Genomic DNA, 21149 nt, shown 5'->3' on the forward strand with positions numbered 1-21149 from the left:
ATGCTAATGTAAAAGGTTATAATTGCTTCTTGGTTTTCACTAGAAATAAAGGTTTTTAAGAGTTGAGGATTCTAATTTACGTACGTAATTAAAGCTACTAAAAACAATAAAGGGAACATTTCACTATACAGGAGGAAAGTAGGATATATGTTTTGAGTAAAAGAAGGTAGGAGGAATGGAATTGCATTTTATTAAAGAAGATAAAGTGACTTGGTCCTAGCGCTGGTTGTTTCTAGATGGGAAAAAAATATGGGCCATAACTAATACGGATGCAGAAGGCTGTGGAAGGTTTGTGGAAAGGGAGCCCTGAAAAAGTTCTGTGCGTGGTCAGGCTGAGATTAGAGTAAACGTGATTAGGTAAATGGATTTTGTTATTAAAAGTAGGCTGGTGGAGAGCTCCAGCAGAGTAGTGTGCTTGTGGAGGTGTGGTTGGCGGTCACCGTGGGGGTCACCGTGGACGTGCACGAGGTGTTCAAGTACCCCTTCGAGCAGGTGGTCACCGGCTTCCTCCGAAAGTATCTGAACCCCATGGATAAAAATGTCATCTCTGTAAAAAATTGTGTAGGAAAAACAGGATGTGTCAACAGGGATCATCTGTAGAAAGAGGATTGCAGTCTGTCAGAGTGTGGTTCCAGAAATTTTAAGGAAGGTGAACATTTTAAAGGTGCCTCATATCCAGTTAGAAGAGGAATCGTGGTTCAGTCCTCAGGAAAGGAACATGGCTATAAGGAGCCACTGTCTTACGTGGACACCATATGCATCCGTGAAGGGAGAGTCCGTCTTCTGGGAAAGTATGAAAAATCCAAATTGGACGGAGTTCATTCAAACAGACAGGATTTCAATCACAGGGGCTGGTTTTCTCAACTGCGTTTTGGAAACTTTTGCCAGCGCATTTTTAAGACAGGGCGCCCAGAAGGGAATTAGAATAACGGAGATGCTGCTAAGGGAACAGTGGTGCCCCCTTAGCTGAATAAAGAATCCCCAGGAAGTTGTGTTGTGTCTACTTTTCCTCGAGAATCTTTTCTCAGACACAACACAATTTTCGAAATACAGGTTTAAGGATGTGGTGTTGGCAGCTTACAGAAGAGGAGACCTTCCTGCCAGGACATGACAAGATCCACTGCCCTGGGAGCTGGCCTCAAATAGCGGCTCTGGTGGAGCTGAGACCTTCTGGCTGATTCTTGTGGCATAATCTCTATGATTTTACAAATAAAGGAAAAATCCCGTAGAAGGTGGTGTCTGCCCTTCTTCAGGATTCATGAGAGGGTTCTGGGACAAATAAAGGAGTTAAACCTGATACCTGATTCTTAGGTGGCCTGGAACAGAAAGGAATATACCAGACCTGTGTTGAAGTTAAGCCATATTCATAGTAATGTTGAAGATTCTCAGAAATCAGGAGCATTTGATTTCTACCCATCAGTACTACATAACTGCCATCAGCTGACTTGTATAACGTAACACGTGAACTGTGATTGGTGCTTGAAAGAAGCTGGGGAGTGGGGAGGTGGGCTATCATCTTGACTCCTTCTAACTCACTCTGGGATCTGGAGCAGATCATGTGACCACTCTGTCTTTCACTGGGCAAAGGGGGATAATTGGGCACAGATCTTTCTATTTGTGATGATTAAACAAGGTGGTTTGGTATGAAAAGCACAGGTTTGGGAGTCAGAGACTCGGGTTTGAATTTGAGCATGGCCACGCAATAACTCGGTGATCACGTACGTAATTTAAAATCTTTCTGGAATTCATTTTTTAGGTTTGTAAAATGAGATTATAGAGTTAACCTTATGATGTTGTTGGAACAATTGGAGATCGTGTGATAAAGTGCCTACCATGTCACCTGGTGCACAGAAGTAAATAGAAGCTATTATTAGTACACGAAACCAGTTTGGAAATGTACTTTTCTGACGTAATGTAACGTAGGATTACTGTTTGAAAGTTAGATGACGGTAGTTTGCATTTCCCGCGATCGGAAGCCAAGACGTAAATGCACACTACCTAAAAGAAAGCTCGAAGAGGGGCGATAATTTGGAATTCATCTTCTTAAAATAAAAAAATTGGACCATTACTGGAAAGTCTTGGGGAAATCATTTTTTTAATATTTGAAAATTTTTCTATTTAGCGAATTGATGAATTTCAAAGCAATTGTTTTTTTGTTTTGTTTTTTATACAAGCCTGCCACTGTGAGCTCCTCTTACTGTATTTGAGCTGTTTGTGCTGCCTGAGTTTTGTGTCTTAGGATAATTTCCCTTCATTTCCTTAGTGTTTCATTCCTCAATTGTGTTGGTGGGAAGATGAATGGTAGGAACCAGAACACACTTTGACCTCCTTTTCCAGTTCGTAAATGGCAGTTGGTAGGCTTTTGGAATAATGGCGCATTTCCAAAAATAAAAGGTGATGTGAATTATCAAGGAGGTGAGAGGCAAGAAATCTGTACTTGGAGGCTGACTCTAGAATGAATGTAACCTTGGGAGTTCCCTGATGGCCCGGTAGTTGAGACTCCGAACTTTCACTGCCAGGGCCCGGGTTCAATCCCTGGTCGGGAAACTGAGATCCCGCAAGGCTCGTGGTGCAGCGAAAAAAAAAAAAAAAAGAATAAACGTAACCCTTCATACTCAACAACTTGCATTCTGTGAAGGTGGGAGTTCTCAACCTTGGCTGGTCCATTGGAACCATCTGGGAGCTTTCTGCACTCCTGCTGCCTAGGTTACATCCCAGACCAATAAGTCAGAATCTCTGGGGGTGGAACCCAGGCATCAGTATTTTTTAAAGCTCCCTAGGTGATTCCAATGGGCAGTGAACACTACAGTGAATTCTAGGTGATTTGCAGATATTATCTGATTCCTTTCTTAACACCTCCAGGGTAGGAAAGTATCTTTGTAGCAAGAATTATTGTTAGAAAGAGTGAAGTACAGAGAGGCTGACTTTTTGCCTTAATTCCTTGAAGCTGGGGTGGCCAATGGAAATGCCTACAGGGGTCTGGCAGGTGACCTGACGCGTGAAGCAGGCTGGCGGCCACTGGGGAGACTCCAGGAGTATGTGGCTGGCAAAAGGTGGGCAGCTGCTGCCTGGCTCCAGCGCAGTGTTGCCAACTGGCTGGTTTCCCTAGTTCTTCCAATTTCCAATTTTCCAGGAAAAGATAGAATAAAAAAAAGAAAGAAATCGCCCAGTTTTTATGTATTGGCAACGAATTCAGGATTGTTTAAAGCATGGTGCCGGCCAAACAAAACATGATTGCCAGCAGTTCCCAGCCTTTGCTTCAAGAGTGTTACGGACCAGCTTAAACATCTCAGCCAACTTTTAAGAGATTTTCACTTCCCTATTCTGCATGTAAGCTGCTTTCTGTCTCTCCTCCAAGACTGCTTTTACATGTATTTTCCTCCCCATTCCCAAGCAATCCTCCGAACTTGCATCAGACACTTTTCCTCGTTTTTTTCACCCCTGCAGGCATCCCTCATTTCAAGCTTCACATATGTGGCTTAGAAACCGTATGCTCCTTTTAAAATTAATTAGGGCTTGTTAAACTTTATTTTTATTATGTGTCAGAATCTTCTTCCTGTGATAAAATATTTAGAAGTCCACATTTAATTTGATTATCTAGAAAATGTCAATACTGGGAGTAGAGCCTTACTGGGTACATGAGGAACAAGGGTGAGAAGGGTTCATTCACAGACCTGGCCAGTCTCCTGCCGGCTGAGTTGCTGATCCTACACAGGAAGGTGCGGACGTATTACAGTGATTCCCAGGCTTCTACTTGTACCAGAAATCCTTGCGTAGGTGGGCTCACCTGCTGGTTCCCAGGGCCTCCCCCAGAGATTCTGATTCATGGAACTTCCAATGGGACTCGGGGACCTGCATTTTAAAACAAGTTCACCAGGAGACTTGGTTGTGCTGTTTCACAGACCGAATTTTGAGAAACAGTGATTTAGGGGAGGTGTTTGTGGCTTCTGTGTCTCCTATCATTGAAGAAGGGTTTATAGCCATTCGGGCCCACTGATCAATACAGCTGATCACTCAGGACACAATATGAAGTTCTCATGCACAGAGAGGCTGACTTAGGCTATCCCTACATGATTAGGGTACTTTCACCATGAACGGGCTTTTATGGTTTCAATCATGGGGTGAAAAAAGGTGCTCTATTCTTTTGATATAAATTGCTTTGTGTATTTTATAAACAGTACCTGTGTAGTAATATCCTGTGTATCGACATCGTGGTGCGTGGTACAGCTAACTCAAGTTTATTCTTTTAAGTTGCACCTCTTTTTTTGCTCTATTTCAGCCATTTACACGGAACTCTTTTTTTTCACATCTTTATTGGAGTGTGGACGCTTTGCAGTGTTGTGTTGGTTTCTGCTGTGCAGCAGGGGGTATCGGCTATACGTAGATGTGTATCCCCATATCCCCTCCATCTTGAGCCTTCTCTTAATTTAGTATACCTTTCCCTGCTTTTGCAAACAGAATGTACTGAAGATAATGAAGTCATTTCAGGGTCATCATTTATGTTTTGAATTCTTTCAGGTCCTATTTAGGTTTGTTAAAGCCCCTCCGCTGAATGGCTCTGCTCTTTTGAGTTTTGCCATGTTTTTCATAGTTTCTTCTTTTCCGTCCCTGTTCCCTGTTGTTTCTCTCCTCCTTAACTTTACCCGTCTCTAGGAACTTTGCCCTCCCTTGCTGCATGGAGTTGGGAAATGCTGTAATTGCATACTGTATGTCAAGTAACAGTAAACAGGAGCTGAGTGAGTCTCTGGGAGGCTTTCTTTAGCGGTGAAATGGATGAACGTTGCTGCCCTGACTTGGTGACGTTGTTTTAGTGGCTCTGCTACTTCCTCTGACTTATCCTGATCCTTGACTGCAGTTGTCAGATCTGTGACCTCAAGATAACTGAGATATTGCAACAAATGATTTACTTAAATCTGTAAGCTGTTGTCTCCCCGGTTGTGTTCGTGTTTCTATATGTCCTGTCCTATAATGCGAAACGTAAGTAGATTACAAATGAACATTTCTGTGCCAAGTTTCTTTGCAGGATAAAGTGTTTTTGATTCAGTGTTATTGTGATTTAGAGCTATAAATTAGTTGTATACCTGTGAAGTTCATTCTGAAATAAAGTTCCACAACTAATTAAAAAAAAAGTAGGCTGGTGCAGGACTAGATTTGTTCCTCTAAAGAGAATAAGTATACTTAGAATCCCGATTTTTATATTAAATTATATCTTTTTTAATTAATTAATTTATTTATATTTTGGCTGTGTTGGGTCTGCATTGCTGCGTGTGGGCTTTCTCTAGTTGCGGTGAGTGGGGGCTACACTTCTTGCGGTACGCGGGCTTCTCATTGCGGTGGCTTCTCATGTTGCAGAGCACGGGCTCTAGGCGCACGGGCTTCAGTAGGTGCGGCATGTGGGCTCAGTAGTTGTGGCTTGTGGGCTGTAGAGCGCAGCCTCAGTAGTTGTGGTGCACGGGCTTAGTTGCTCCGCAGCATGTGGGATCTTCCCGGACCAGGGATCGAACCCTTGTCCCCTGCATTGGCAGGCGGATTCTTAACCACTGTGCCATGAGGGGAGCCCTAGAATGCTGATTTTGATAACACATGGTATGAATTTACTTGCCTTTAAGTGATCTGTATTTGCTTTTTTTTTTAAATTGAAGTATAGTTGATTTACAATGTTGTGTTAGTTTCTGGTGTACAACAAAGTAATTCAGTTACATATAGACATACATGTATGCACATATACATGTTTATCTTTTCATATTCTTTTCCAATGGTTTATTACAGCATATTGAATATAGTTCCCTGTGCTATACAGTAGGACCTTGTTATCTGTTTTATATACAGTAGTTTGTATCTGCTAATCCCAAACTCCTAATTTATCCCTCCCCCATCCCCTTTCCCCTTCAGTAACCATAAATTTGTTTTCTATGTCTGAGTCTGTTTTTGATTGTAAATAAGTTCATTTGTATCATGTTTTAGATTCCACATATAAGTGATATTATATGCTAGTTGTCTTTCTCTTTCTGACTTTACTTAACTATGATAATCTCTAGGTCCATTCATGTTGCTGCAAATGGCATTTTCATTCTTTTTTGCGGCTGAGTAGCATTCCACTGTGTATATATACCACACCTTCTTTATCCATTCCTCTGTTGACGGACATTTAGGTTGCTTTCATATCTTGGCTATTGTAAGTAGTGCTGCTATGAACATTGGGATGCATGTATCTTTTCAAATTAGAGTTTTCTGCAGATACATGCCCAGGCGTGGGATTGCAAGATCATATGGTAACTCTATTTAGTTTTTTAAGGAACCTCCATACTGTTTTCCATAGTGGATGCACCAATTTACATTCCCACCAACAGTGCAGGAGGGTTCCCTTTTCTCCACACCCTCTCCAGCATTTGTTATTTGTAGACTTTTTAATGATGGCCAATCTGACTGGTTGGTGATACCTCACTGTGGTTTTGATTTGCATTTCTCTAATGATTAGTGACATTGAGCATCTTTTCATGTGCCTGTTGTCCATCTGTATGTCTTCTTTGGAGAAATGTCTATTTAGGTCTTCTGCCCATTTTTTTATTGGGTTGTTTGCTTTTTATTGAGATATATAAGCTGTTTGTATATTTTGGAAATTAAGCCCTCGTTGGTTGCATCGTTTGCAAATATTTTCTCCCATTCCATAGCTTGTCTTTTCATTTTGTTTATGGTTTCCTTTGCTGTGCAAAAGCTTAAAGGTTTGATTAGGTCCCATTTAGTTTTGGTTTTGTTTGTTTGACGGTTTGCTTTTATTTCTTTTGCCTTAGAGACTGACCTAAGAAAACATTGCTACAATTTATGTCAGAAAATGTTTTGCCTATGTTCTCTTCTAGGAGTTCTATGGTGTCACGTCTTATATTTAAGTCTTTAAGCCATTTTGAGTTTTATTTTTGTGTATGGTATGTTCTAACTTCATTGATTTACATGTGACTGTCCAGCTTTCCCACCACCACTTGCTGAAGAGACTGTCTTTTCTCCATTGTATTTTCTTGCCCACTTTGTTGGAGGTTAATTGGCCGTAGGTGTGTGGGTTTATTTCTGGGCTCTCTATTCTGTTCCATTGAGCCACATGTCTGTTTTTGTGCCAGTACCATGCTGTTTTGATTACTGTCGTTTTGTAGTATTGTCTGAAGTCTGGGAGGGTTATGCCTCCACCTTTGTTCTTTTTCCTGAGGATTGCTTTGGCAATTCTTTTATGGTTCCATATAAATTTTAGGATTATTTGTTACAGTTCTGTGAAAAATGTCATGGGTAATTTGATAGGGATCACATTAAGTCTATAGATTGCTTTGGGTTGTATGGCCATTTTAATAATATTCTTCCAATCCAAGAGCATGGGATATCTTTCCATTTCTTTGAATCATCTTCAGTTTCCTTTATCAGTCTTTTTCTTTTGCTCAGCATATGAGCCTTTCACCTCCTTGGTCAGGTTAATTCTTAAGTATTTTTTTATGCAATTTTAAAGGAGAATTTTTTTAACTTTCCCTTTCTGATATTTTATTGTTAGTGTAAAGAAATGCAACAGATTTCTGTAGGTTAATCTTGTATCCTGCTACCTTGCTGAATTCGTTTATTAGTTCTAGTAGTTTTGGGGTGGAGTCTTTAGGGTTTTCTATATATATGGTATCATGTCATCTGCATAAAATCACAATTTTACCTCTTCCCTTCCAATTTGGATACCTTTTTATTTCTTCTTGTTGTCTGATTGCTGTGGCTAGGACTTTCAATACTACGTTGAGTAGAAGTAGTGAGAGTAGGCATCCTTGTCTTGTTCCAGATGTTAACAGGAAGGCTTTTGGCTTTTCACCACGGAGTATTATGTTGGCTGTGGGTTTGTCATAAACAGCTTTTTATTATGTTGAGATATGTTCCCTCTATACCCACTTTTGGTAAGAGGTTTTTTTTTTTATCATGAATGGATGTTGAATTTTATCAAATGCTTTTTCTGCATCTGTTGAGATGATCATGTGTTTTTTTAATTTCTTTTGTTGATGTGGTGTAGGTTGAACCATCCCTGTGACCCTAGAATGAATCCCACTTGATTGTGGTCTATGATCTTTTTTATGTGTTGTTGGATTCGGTTCACTAATATTCTGTTGAAAATTATTGCATCTGTACTCATCAAAGATATTGACCTGTAATTTTCTATTTTGGTAGCATCTTTGTCTGGTTTTGGAATCAGGGTGGTGGTGCTTTCATAGAATGAGTTTGGGAGTGTTCCCTCCTCTTCAATCTTCTGGAAGAGTTTGAGAAGTATGGGTATAAGTTCTTCTTTTATGTTTGGTAGAATTCGCCAGTGAAGCCATCTGGTCCTGAACTTTTGTTTGCAGGGAGTTTGTTGTTTTGTTTTTTACAGATTCTATTTCACTTCTAGTAATTGGTCTGTTCAAACTATTTCTTCTTGATTCAGTTTGGGTTTCTAAAAACGTGTCTATTTTTTCTAAGTTGTCCAGTTTGATAGCATATAATTGTTCACAGTACTCTGATGGGGTTTTTCCCCTGGAGTATCAGTTATTATCTCTCCTCTTTCATTTTGTATTTTGTTTCTTTGAGTCCTCTCTCTTTTCTTCATGGTGAGCCTGGCCAGGGGTTGTCAATTTTGTCTACCCTTTCAAAGAACCAGTTCTTGGTTTTATCTTTTTTTTACTATTATTGTTTTAATATTTATATCCTCTCTGATCTTTATTATTTCCTTCCTCCTTCTGCTGACATTAGATTTTGTTTGTTTTTCTTTTTCCAATTCTTTTAAGTGGTAGTTTAGGCTCTTTGAGATTTTTCTTGTTTTTTGAGGAAGGCCTGAATTGCTATGAATGTTTCCAAGGACTGCCCTTGCAGCATCCCATAGACTTTGTATAGTAGTGTTTTGTCATTTATATCAAGGTTTTTTTCATTTTGTTTTGCTTTGCTTTGCGGTGCGAGGGCCTCTCACTGTTGTGGCCTCTCCCGTTGCGGGGCACAGGCTCCGGACACGCAGGCTCAGCGGCCATGGCTCACGGGCCCAGCCGCTCCGCGGCATGTGGGATCTTCCCGGACCGGGGCACAAACCCGTGTCCCCTGCATCGGCAGGCGGACTCTCAACCACTGCGCCACCAGGGAAGCCCTGTATGCTTTCTTAAAGAAAAGATCTGTGCATTCCGTGTTCATCACTGAGTTTCCCCTGCCTAGCAAAGAGCTTCACACCTTGTAGATCCTCAGTTAACGTTTGCAAATGAATAAGTATTGAATGAAACTCTTCATTGTATAGATGAGAAAGCTGGGGCTCACAGTGAAATGGTTTAGCTCAAACCAGCTGCTGATGTAGAGGGAGAACACAGGCCCAGCACCTGAGACCCTCAAATTCTCCACATGGTTCCTGCACTGGCGCTTCTCAAAATGTGTTCCCTCTCTGTTTTGGGGAGGCAGGGCCAGCAGTAAACCTGCACAGCCTTGCCCCAATTCTCCTGTTCTCTGCCCTAATATAGCCCACAGAGGCCTCCATTTCCCTGGTTCACTACATTGAGAACATCATGCTGATGGGATCTGCTGAGCAGGAAGTAGCAAGGTCTCCAGAGGCTTTCAAAACACATGCAAACAAGAGAGAGAAGAGAACCGCCACAAGCACTTAGGGCCCCGAACTCAGTGAAAGGTCTGGGACACAGTGGTCTGGAGTAGGTGGAGATCTCTCCCCCAGGGTGAAAGACAAGTTACTGGTGGAAGGGGTGGAAGGAGGAATTTGTACATATCTAGGAGGGCCTCACAACCAGGATTACAGAAACGAGGATGTAATGACTTGGCATATCTTCTATTGCTGTGTTTTAGGGATGTATTTGTTTTTATGTGCTAACCATCCTCTTTTCTTCCCATCATTACTTTATACACGATTGTCAGACATTTAGTTTACGATTTAGCCTTTAGGGACTAGAATGTTCAGCGGTGCTGTGACTGAATTTCATAAGTGATGTATATACAAATCAGTTATGCATTCAGTGACCCTTGAAACTGTGCATCCCCTCATTTTGGGGAAAAGAGTGAGAATTTATTTGGAAGAAGCATGGCTGTATCTTGTCAGATAGGAACATAAAGTTGTTTGTTGTGTATAAAATTACAATGTGTGTAGCAGGTACATATGGAAGCTGAGTTGTGGAAGGAAGACACTGTGCAGTTTTCAATTTGTTGCCTCTAGTTCCAAGTTCACCCATTGTTACCTGCTCCGCAGAGAGGAATCTGGACCTCTTAAGCATTTTCCCTTTCCCACATGGCACGATGTTAAGTGTTGCCAGGAGAGGGCGCTGGAGAGACACTGCGGGAGGAAAGGGCTCTTCCTAGACGTGATGGGTTGCTCACCAGGCTTCTCCAGCACGCCCCCTAGTGGCCGGCTGCTGCAGTGCATGGCAGTCAGCCTCATCCAGAGGCTTCCCCCGACCTCCGCCCCACCCCACAGGGCAGTTTTGTAACAGCATGCCTCCAGTGAGACCCCTCCCAGTGCCAGCTTTCCCTGGCACCCTGGGAGGGGCAGGTGTCCAGTGAGTCCTCCAGCATGGCACTGCAGTGCTGATGCCATCTGCTGAACCATGGCCATGCCCTCCCAACAAAGTCTGGATCTCAGCCCTGTTGGGGTCCAGGGTGTGAGGGTCTCCTGGGTGCTCCACCTCAGCCCCAGGGGGAGGAGCTAGTCCTTACAGCTGCTCTTCCTGGATTCTTCAGACGTCTCTGAACTTCTAACTTATTTCTCACTAACAACTTAAGGCAAATCCAAAGTGCCTTCAAGGAGGGGGGCACCTGGCAGTCATCTCAGGACTGCCCTCCCTCCACAGCCCCTCTTCTACCTTTCTGCCCCTCCTCCCATGCCCCCCATTTCCGTCCTTTCCTCTCTGTCCCCCTGTTCTCCCTCCCCCTCTTCCTTGCCTTATCACCAATTTTCCTACACTTGAGACGAAGGTTGCATGAAATCCCTTAGTGCCTGGCAGAGGGCTCCCTTCTTTCCCTGTGATGTCACACTGGGAAGGGGTGGGCAGAGGGCACCAGGCGGCCACCAAGGGCCCTCATGGTCACCTCCCCAGCCCGGAGGCCCACACAGCACTGGCCTCCCTTCAGGCGCTTCCTGCCGTCTTGCTCTCCACAACTCCTTCAGTGACTGTGGATTGAAAAAGGTGCACAGAAGAGTCTAAGGAAAAACTGAGACACACGAAGACGCCCCAAGGCACAGAGGGGCTGGAAACTTCCTTCTGGAACCAGAGTTCATTGTTCCCCCCACCCCGCCCCTGTGGGAGTGAGGAAATTGGCAGAGCGCGGGACGGGCAGTGTGCCCCCTACTGGCCAGTTGTATGTATGGACGTAGAGAAACACGCACATTGTATGTTACATGATAGCGTGAGTTATATGTTATTAGGTGGCTCTTGATAACATTGCAGGATACGCTGTGCCTGTCCATCAACCAGGGGCTGTTGGGTGGATTACAGGAGACCCACACGTTGGACTGCAAGGCAGCCATTTAAAGAAAGGGCTAGATCTGTGTGTTAGCACGGAAGCGTGTCTGTGATGCACTGATGAGGAAACAGAAACGGCCTGTAAAAGTAGATGTAAACATGACATTTTCTATTAAACCTGGAAGGGTTAAGCCCCACCTCGTTAAAAATCATAATCTCAAGGACGAAGGTGCTGAGGAGCAGACACCATCACTTTCAACCTAGGCTCTGGTGATATTTGACTACAATGTGCACACGAGCATTCTGTAATAGAACTGAGGTATTTCCAGTCTGGAAAATGAATATATGAAAGACACAAACAGACTTAAGGCTGGTCAAGTCCCCTCCCCAGGCCTCAGTTTTCTCATCTGTAAAATGGGGATGACCTTCTCTTCCTCTCATAGTTTTATCTATGTAACAAAGATTTGTAGAAACAGTTTCTCTGTGCCAGGTACCATTCTAAGCGCCTTCTACATATTAACTAAATCAGTCTTTATAACAAGCTAATGAGGGAGGGACTATTATTATCCCCATTTTATAGATGGAGGAACTGAGGCACAGAGAGGTTGAGGAAATTAGCCAAGCTCACCCAGCTAATACATGGCAGAGCTGGGATTTGAACTCAAGAAGTCAGGCTCCTGGGCCTGGCTTCTGAGGTACCATACAACATAGCAAAGCGTCAGTGAGAATGTATGTGAAGTGCATTCCGCATAACATGTGTCAGTGATATTTGTGGAAGGTGACAATGCTTCTCAGATCTACCTAAAGTGTGTGCTCCCCACAAACTCCTAGAACGGCCCCTGGCTCAGAAAAGCACACAGGACCCAACTGCTGAATGTGTGAATGAACGAATCCACAGAAATCTGGATTAAAACCCTGCTTTTCTAAGCAGGTTCTTGCATGGCAGCATCTAGCCCACGAGTTGCCACATAGTAGGGCTAAGAGATGCAGAGATGAATAGTGAGGTGAACAGCATCTGGCACACAGTAGGCCGGCAGGAAGTGACGGATGAATTACAGCAGGATGGTTTTCCTTCTGTTGCCTGCAGCCCCATCCCGACTCCCACTCGCCTGGGAGCTTCAAGCGGGCAGGGGCCCCGGCACCCAGCCAGGGCCTGGCACACAGTAGGCGCTCAGGAAAGGCTGAAGAACGTGTCTGACGAGAGAGGGGCCTGCAGGACCAGAGGGGGTCAGAGCTGGGCAAGCCTCAGTCCTGAGAGCTCAGGCAGGATGACCGCAAGGGGCCAGCCCACCGCCTCCGTGGGCAGCTCAGGATGGCGCCTGGACGCGCCTTGGGTGACAGACAGGAGGGCCTGCCTCTGGAGGGGAGGAAAGTGGAGAGGAAGGCAGCTGCGGGGCGGCCGGAGCCCCAGGCAGGCGGGGCCCAGGAGGAAGCCCGCCGGCCTCAACTGCGGGTCTGAGGCCAGGAAGAGCTTCCCCGCACCACGTCTTCTGGGGGGACCTCCTCCTGGTTCCCTCCAGCAAAAAGCATCCTGACCTCAAGGAAAAGGCTCCTGAAGGAAAATACATGCGGGCTCCCCGCAAAGTCCTCCTTCCACCCCGCAAAGCTCCCACGTCCACCCTATAAGTAATCCCACGCCGGGAAGAGTGTCCCTGCCTTGAAACCCCCAGAGGCAGAAATAACAATCCAGCCTCCTTCTCCCTGTCTGCCCAGGCCCCACCCACCCCTCCTGAAACCTGGTCCCTTGCAGCCCCTTCCACCTCCTGCCCTCCCGGGGAGGAGCCTCCCATCACTCATCCTCGGAAACGTCCCTGTGCTTGCTGAGAACGTGGGTCTCTAACTGTGCAGTTCTAGGCGTGTCCATCAGAGCTGGGCCGTTAGTTGTGTGGTTCCACTCGTCTGCGTTCTCACCTCCTTGTTACACAGCTGTCAACTGCTGAGAGAGGCCTGTCAAAATCTTCTGCTGTCATTGTGAATTGGGGATATGATAAGTGCGCCCAAGTTTGAAATTATTATACCTTCCAGTGAATTAAGTCTTTGGACATAATATCGTAAGCCTCTTCATTTCTGACAGCGCTCTTTGCCGGAAAGTCTTTTTGGTCAGATATTAATACAGTCTTACATGCTTGTTCTTAGTATTTTATCTTTGCACTTGTAGTCTTTCTGTGCCCTTATAGTTTTAGCTGCATCTTTTACAGACGGTGTATTGCTGATTATTATTTTTATTTCTGTTGTTAATCCAACATGACACGGCTTCTTCTCGCTATTACTGATAGATTACCTGTGATTGCTGATATATTTGAATCTAGATCTACCATCTTCTTTTCGCACGATTTTTCATGTTTTTTCTATGCATTTCTTTTTTTCTTCCCTTTTCGGCCTTCTGCTGGACTGAGTTTTCTCTATCTCCCCTTTTATTTTTCATGTTGGAAGCTGTACGTTCTGGCCCTATTATTTTAATGTCGACAGTGACATTTAAATTTTTCCCCTTGGCTTCAAGCTAATTGTGGGTAATTGAGTTAATCAATATCTATACCTTCCTCTCCAGCAATACAAGGACTTAGATCACTTTTATTCAGATTATCCTGTGAGAGGATTTATTTCCACATGGTTTTATAACCTCAAAAACACTCATTGTTATTGTTGTCTTCTATAAATTGTGCACTTTGTTTTACCCACATATTTACCAATTTCCCTTCCCCACTTCTTCCCGTGGTCCATGCTTCCTCCTGCATTTGGCTTCCTTCTTCCTAAAGCATGTGTCTCAGCAGTTATTTCAGCATGGCAGGTGATGATTAAAGCTCCTTTTGAAAACAAAATATTTATTTATTTATTTGGCTGTGCCAGGTCTTAATTGCAACACGGGATCTTCGATCTTTGTTGCAACATGTGGGATCTTTTTTGCTGCAGCACAAGGGATCTAGTTCCCTGACCAGGGATCGAACCCTGGCCCCTTGCACTGGGAGTGCAGCGTCTTAGCCACCGGACCACCAGGGAAGTCCCAAAGCTGTTCTTTTGTCTAGTTGAAACTGTCTACTTCAGCTCTCATTGTTGACTGATAGTTTCACTGGGTATAGAATTCCAGGTTGTCAGTTACTGTGTTCTTGGCACTTTGAGGACCCTGACGTTTATCTTCTATTGTTGCCGTGGAGATGTGTGATGTCAGGCCTTCCCTGGAATCTTTCCTTCAATTGATTGTGATATTTTCTTTGCCTCTGTGTTCTGCAGTCATATAATGTCATGGATTTCTTTTTACTTATCCTGCTTGCTTTTTATATATGATCCAAAATGTTTAGGTATTTTGTAAATGCAGGGGCTTCTGGTTTGGTAGTTCACAGTATGGGGGCAGTGGGTGGGGGGGGGAGCCGAAATCACTCTTGGAGATGCAAGTGTGTCCCCAGCACTGCCTGGCCCCTGGCCACGTGCAGGTCTGGCAGGAGAGGGACGGAGTCGGAAAATTCCAGGCCTCAGCTCTCAAATGAGCCTGGCCTTCAGCTAGCCCTCTGGGTGCAGGCCATCGGGGTGGGAATAATTGGCACAAGTAAGATAACTTGTTAGATACTCAGCAATGTTGCTTTGGAAGGGGATCTCCATGACTGAGAGCGGAGAGAGGGATGAACTCCTGTCACGTGCCAGGGCTGGTCCAGGCGCTGAGAGAACAGGGACAGATGAGGGGAGAGCCCCCCACAGTGCAACAAGGCCAGGGCCGCTCTAATGTAACATCGGGGTCGGGGGAAGCTGAGACTCCCCCGTGCTCCCCCAGTTGTTAGCAAACATGTAGCCACGTGGCAGGCGCCTGGTGCACAGGCTGCCTCTCAGCAGCAATGACGCACCCGCGCGACACTCTTCAGAGCTTGCAAATTGCTTTCATCCTCACAGCAGTCTGTTGAGCCCCTCCACTTAAAGACGGGGAAGCTGAGGCTCAGAGGGCGAATAGGCTAACTTCTCTGTGCCTCAGTTTCTTCATCTGTCAGATGGGATAATACCGGTACCAATCTCTTCCGGCTGGTATGAGAATGCAGTGAGTTGATATCTATGAAGCGCTTTCAGTAGAGCAGGAGTTAATAGTAAAGGAAGGTACCACACAAGTGTTAGTGATGAATATTCCCCACGCCAGCCCAGAATCCACCCCTCCCCACTGCCCTTCACCCCCTCGACCGCAGTGCCCTGTCATCGTTTTCTTCGTAGCCCTTGCCCCTGTGTGAAATCACACGTTCACTTACCTGTGCACCTGTTTAGTGTGTCTCCCACAGGCATCACACGTGCCACGAGGGCAGGACCTCACCTGTTTGTTCACTGAGTGTCCCTGACCAGGTGGCACTCCATAGATGTCTCTGAGCCTGAGAGTAACTAAGCAACTGATGGAGGCTACGTTTCAAGGAATCCCAATTGACCTTGATCCACGGGCCGACCACTCACTCTGAGCCGTGGAAAATAGCCTCTGAAATGCACATTCCCGGTCAGGCACAGCCACACTTAGAGTCAGTGTCACCCCATCCAGCCCCGCCTCCTCCAAGGGCATCCTCGTCCCTGGGCTGCATTTATTTTGTGCTCATAATACTCTCTCCTTGGACCTCTATTTGTTACACCCATTGGCAATTACTGAGCCCCTCCCTGCACAGCCGGGGAAGGTTCTCACGGCAGGAACTAAACCAGTCATCTGAGTCTCCAGCAGGTGCCAGGTATCTGGAAGGTATTCCTTCACCCGGATTCGGCAGTTTTCTAAGTTTGTCCAACCTCATCTTATTTAGGCCCTCCCCCCGCCCCCCCGCCAGCACGCACTTATTTCCCCCATGAGTATTTTTAAAGCAAATCTCAGACGTTGCATCATTTTATCCAACTTTACAATTCTAAGGGGTTTACACACCCACCAGCTTCTCTCTGAGAGGTGGGTGCCGTAACCCCATTTTACACATGTGGAAACTGAGGCCCACAGAGCTGAAGTTCTTGTCCAGAGTGACAGAGGTGAACGGTGGGGCCGGCACCAGGCTGGCTGGACCCCCGGTCCTAAGACGCCCCTCCCTCCACGAGGCCCCTGGCCAGCCCTCCTCCCCTTCCCCGGGGCAGGGCTCCCAGGGCCAGACTTTGATCTCTTCCAGGGCCAAATTCCAGATGCAGGCCTCACCAGCCGGCTCAGGCAGGACGATTGATGGGGTGTTGATGACGTCAGGGTTTACAGACAAGCTCCGGGCTGGGCCGGGGTGCTGTGGGCCGATTGTCAGCCGTGATGGGAACCAGACACCTCGGCCCCTGGGCTCCCGGAGGAGAAGGCGAGGGGCCAGGAGAGGGACCTGGGGGCTTCTCACCCTGGGGCAGCCACAGAACCAGGAGTACCTGTCAGGTGAGGGCAGGTTTCCTGGTTCCTCGAGGATCTCAGGGTGGCCCTCGAGGTGTCGGGGGTGCCCTGAATCCCCTCCGCGTAGGATCTAGCAGGAAGGGCTCTCAACGCAGAGTCCAGTGTCAGCCGCTGAAAATGACCTCACTCTGCCTTTCCCTTTCTGGCCCTCAGTATGTTCATCAACAACAAAAGAAGGTGAGGCTAGACTGGGGGTCAACACACTTTTCCTGTAAAGGGCCAAATACTTCAGCCTTGGGAACCACACAGCCTCTACTACCACTGCCAGACTCTTCCACTGTAGCCTGAAAGCCACCAGATGCAAGATCTAATCAAGTGGGAGAGGCTGTGTTCCAATAAAACTTTATTTACAAAAGCAGGTGGTGGGCCAGATTGGGCCCTCCAGCTGTAGTTGGCTCACCCCTGGAGTCGCCAGTCACTAAAGGTCCTCTGAACTCTGGAAAATGTGCAAGTCAGAGAATAGGGGGCCTTGTGGGGGCTGGTAGATAATGTGAATGAGCCAAGCAAAAGCCAGCAGAGGCATTAGGGAGTGGTGAGGACTGCAGCAAACTACAGAGCTGTGCCATGACACAAAGGGGATGTGGTGGGTTATGCCTTGCTCTCGCCAATCATGGCCAGGTGGAAAACAACTTACTCCCAGATATAAACGAGTATTCAAAAGAAGCTGGAAATCTGCTTGTTAAAAAAATGTGAGTTACCCGATTTTGAAATGTTACTTATAAAACTCAAACTTGTAAAAACCATCGTGTGGTCCAAATCCCATCACACAGGCTCACGGGCCATATTAGGCCCAAGGGCCACTCTTTGCAAACTCTGCTCTCCATTCAGATCTTTCCCCCCAACTGCAGATATCGGGTTAGTGTTTGCAGAAGCTCAGAGATTTGGGGGCTCACCTCGGTGGGCTGGCTATCTTCTTCCACCCTTGGGCGTCCACAGGGTGATGGGAAACTTACAAACGCTGATGAGGGAAGAACCCGGCCTCAGCTCGTGGACCTGCATAGGCTTCGGGGACCTGGACCACAGAATCCCCCTGGGGAAGCGGCTTTGCTGCCAGGCTGGGAGGAGTGATCTCCCAGGGTTCCCTGCCTGGGGCTGCGGGCAGCACGGGGGCTTCTCTGCTTGGGAGCGAAGCAAGCAAGGCTGTCACTCCAGCCACCTGCCCTATGTCCCCAGATGGCCAACCAGCTCAGGCCCCTGGAGGCTTGTCCCTCTGAGCTGTCTCCCCTGGGAGGCCCACACTGCTCCTGTCAATCGCCGTTCTCCTGCTGGCATGGAAGGGGCCCGGGTCTCCAGCCTGTTGCGGTTTCAGTGCCAAGTGTCTCTAAGGCAACATCCAACCAAGATGTGCGATTCTGGAAATGGCTGTGAGAGGCGGGAGGCCGTGGGCAGAGGCGGAGGCGGAGGCGTGGGGCTGGCCCGGGACCGGGATGTTTATTCTTCCTTCGGGGCCTGTGGGCCTGGGAGCCATTAAAAATGCCGATTAATCTTCCTGCTGGTCTCAGAGGGTAAAATTAGAGCCAGAAATGAGTCTGGAGCTACAAGGACATGGGAAGGATACGCAGAGGCTCTGCCCCTGTGAACTGGTGAGGAAAACAAGGTGCCTTCCACTGCCACTCCAGAGTGATCCAGTGGGTCTGTCTGTTCATCTGCCTTTGAAAATCAGGTGTATTGAGTATAATTTACCTTCCAAAAAATACACCCATTTTGGTGCAGCTCCCCTGGAAAACAGGAGAGGGGACTTCCGTGGCGGTCCAGTGGTTAGGATCCTGTGCTTCCGCTGCAGGGGCGTGCATTGGTTCCCTGGTCAGAGGAGTGAGATGATTCCACATGCCACACTGCGTGGCCAAACACACAGAAACACTAAAAAGAGAATGACTGTATGATCCAGCAATCCCACTTCTGGGGATCGACCCCCAGAGAACTGAAAGCAGGATCTCAGAGAGATGTGCACGTGGCGGCAGCAGCCTTCACGGTAGCCGAAGGTGGAAGCAACCCACGTGCCCATGGATGGACAAACAGAACGCCGTCTATTCCAACAGCGGACTATTATCCAACCTTAAAAAGGGAGGAGGTTCTGACACACGCCACAACTTGGACACACCTTGAGGACATGATGCTCAGTGAACTAAGCCAGTCCCAGAAAGACACATGCTGAGTGATTCCACGCGTATGAGGTTCCTGGAAGTGTCAGATTCATAGAGACAGAAATAGATGGTGGTTACCAGGCTGAGGAGGGGGAGGGAGGGTGGGGAGTTGTTGTTTAACGGGGACAGAGTTTCAGTTTTGCAAGATGGAAAAGTTCTGGAGATCAGTTGTAGCAAACTGTGAATATACTGCACACTGCTTAAAAGTAGTTAAGATGGTAAATTTTATGTTGTATGCTTTTCCCCACAATTAAACATTAAAATTTTTTAAATGCGCCCATTTTACGTGTACAATTCCTTGGACTTTGCCAAATAGAACATCACCCCAGTCAAAATAGAAAGCGTTCCCTCACCCGGAGAGTCCTTTGTGCCTCACTGCAGTCTATGCTGGTTTTAAACATCCCGCTGAATTCAAGTTTAATTAAAAGGGAAGGATACCCCCAACTGCCCTGGGGTCTGGGTCAAGCCTAAACCTCTGTGACTGCTGCGAGCTGTTTCCCGCTCAGGCTCCGTCCTACCTGCTCCTCGAACCTGTCTGTGGGAGGGGACGGCGGCGAGCAAGGGAGACACATTTGCTTTGGCTTCTTAATTTCTAATCAGCTGTCCAGGTATTGAAAGTAGCATGAAACACCGGCTCGACAGAGGCAGACAGACGCACGCACGGACACGGACACACACACACACGCACTCCCCTGGCGGCTCCCCAGCCTTTGCTCACTGCCCGCTGTGCTATAATTGGCCACGTAGGAGCCAGGCTGCTCTGGAAAACCACCTCCACCCATGGCCCTGGTGTGCAGCCGGCAGTGTGTCCCCTGGGGCTGTTCACCCAGGCGAGGGCTCCCCTGGGAGAGTGAACGCAGACCAGCCTCCTTGAATGCTCCCTCCTCACTGCCCCCTCTCCCCCAGCCTCGACCTCTGGCTTTCAAACTCCCTGACTTCTGCCTGTTAAGAGTGGTCAGTGAAGGTCGCCCCCTGGTGGAATATCTGGGACATAACAAGAATTGGTCTCTGCTTTCCTGGTGTTTCGTTGAATTCATTCAATTCCGAATATTTGAGGAGGGGGGAATATGACAGTGGAGAAAGCTGGAAGACACCTTAACCAAGTGATCAGGTTCATGTCACCTGGAAGGGGACAGAGGGACATCGTGTACCCCTGGCGTGATGCGCTGAGAAGGGCACTTCCTTTCTCAGGTATTCTTACCCCCCAAGTCTGTACTACTTTTGCAACTCATTTATTAATAAGTAACATCGTGTGGTGGATCGTGCTCAGTGCTGTGGGCAGGAAGCAGGGGACGGGGCTGGCAGCATGGAAAGGGGGTGCGTGTGCTTTTCAAACAGAACATGTGTGTGACACAGGTCTTGCTGGGCGAGTGATGGGCGAGCAGAGGCCAGAGGAGGAGAAGGAGTGCAAATTTCTGGTGGAGGAAACAGGACGTGCAAAGGTCCGGAGGTGGGCTTCTCACTCACAGCACTGAGCACAATGTGACACACAGTGTTACTTATTGACTGAATTTTTTTCTCTGCCTTCCTGGAAGGTAAGCACTGCAAGGGACACAGAATCTGCTCACTGCTATGTCCCCAAGCGCCCGGCACATAGCGGGCTCTGGGATAATATCTGCTGGTTTAATGAATGAGTTTGTGTGCCCCCCTCAGCCACTCACGGCCTTGCCATTAGTCACTTCCACAGAGAGCTTGCCCTGACCACCAGCCACCAGCTGCCCTCGGCCCTTCACCCCTGACCCTTTGTCCTTCCTTCTTTTGCTTCCCAGCCCTTATTACTTGACATAGATGCAAACATTGGGTTGGTTTGTGTCTTCTCTCCCATGAGAACATTAGTTCCATGAAGGCGTGTATCCCCAAGTTTAAAGATCAGTGCCTTCCACATATGCAAGAAGGCCCGCAAATACTCTAACTTTTTATTTTGAAATTTTGGAAAATTCTTTGAAAGAATTTTAGGCTCATGGAAAAGTTGGAAAAGTAGTACAGACTTGGGGGGTAAGAATACCTGAGAAAGGAGGTGCCCCCTCAGTGCATCACGCCAGGGGTACACGATGTCCCTCTGTCCCCTTCCAGGTGACATGAACCTGATCACTTGGTTAAGGTGTCTTCCAGCTTTCTCCACTGTCATATTCCCCCCTCCTCAAATATTCGGAATTGAATGAATTCAACGAAACACCAGGAAAGCAGAGACCAATTCTTGTTATGTCCCAGATATTCCAC

The 21149-nt window shown here is 46.8% G+C and overlaps 1 protein-coding gene across 1 annotated transcript; it reads left to right on the forward strand.

Moving 5' to 3' along the window:
• Positions 1-447: 447 nt before the first annotated feature.
• Positions 448-970, forward strand: LOC132532249 (PRELI domain-containing protein 2-like). Its single transcript, XM_060170531.1, is given in 2 exon segments — positions 448-552; positions 554-970. Coding segments are annotated over 2 exon segments (441 nt in total). The 5' UTR covers positions 448-528.
• Positions 971-21149: the final 20179 nt, after the last annotated feature.

Source organism: Lagenorhynchus albirostris, chromosome 14 (assembly GCF_949774975.1).
Source record: "Lagenorhynchus albirostris chromosome 14, mLagAlb1.1, whole genome shotgun sequence".
Taxonomy (NCBI): domain Eukaryota; kingdom Metazoa; phylum Chordata; class Mammalia; order Artiodactyla; family Delphinidae; genus Lagenorhynchus; species Lagenorhynchus albirostris.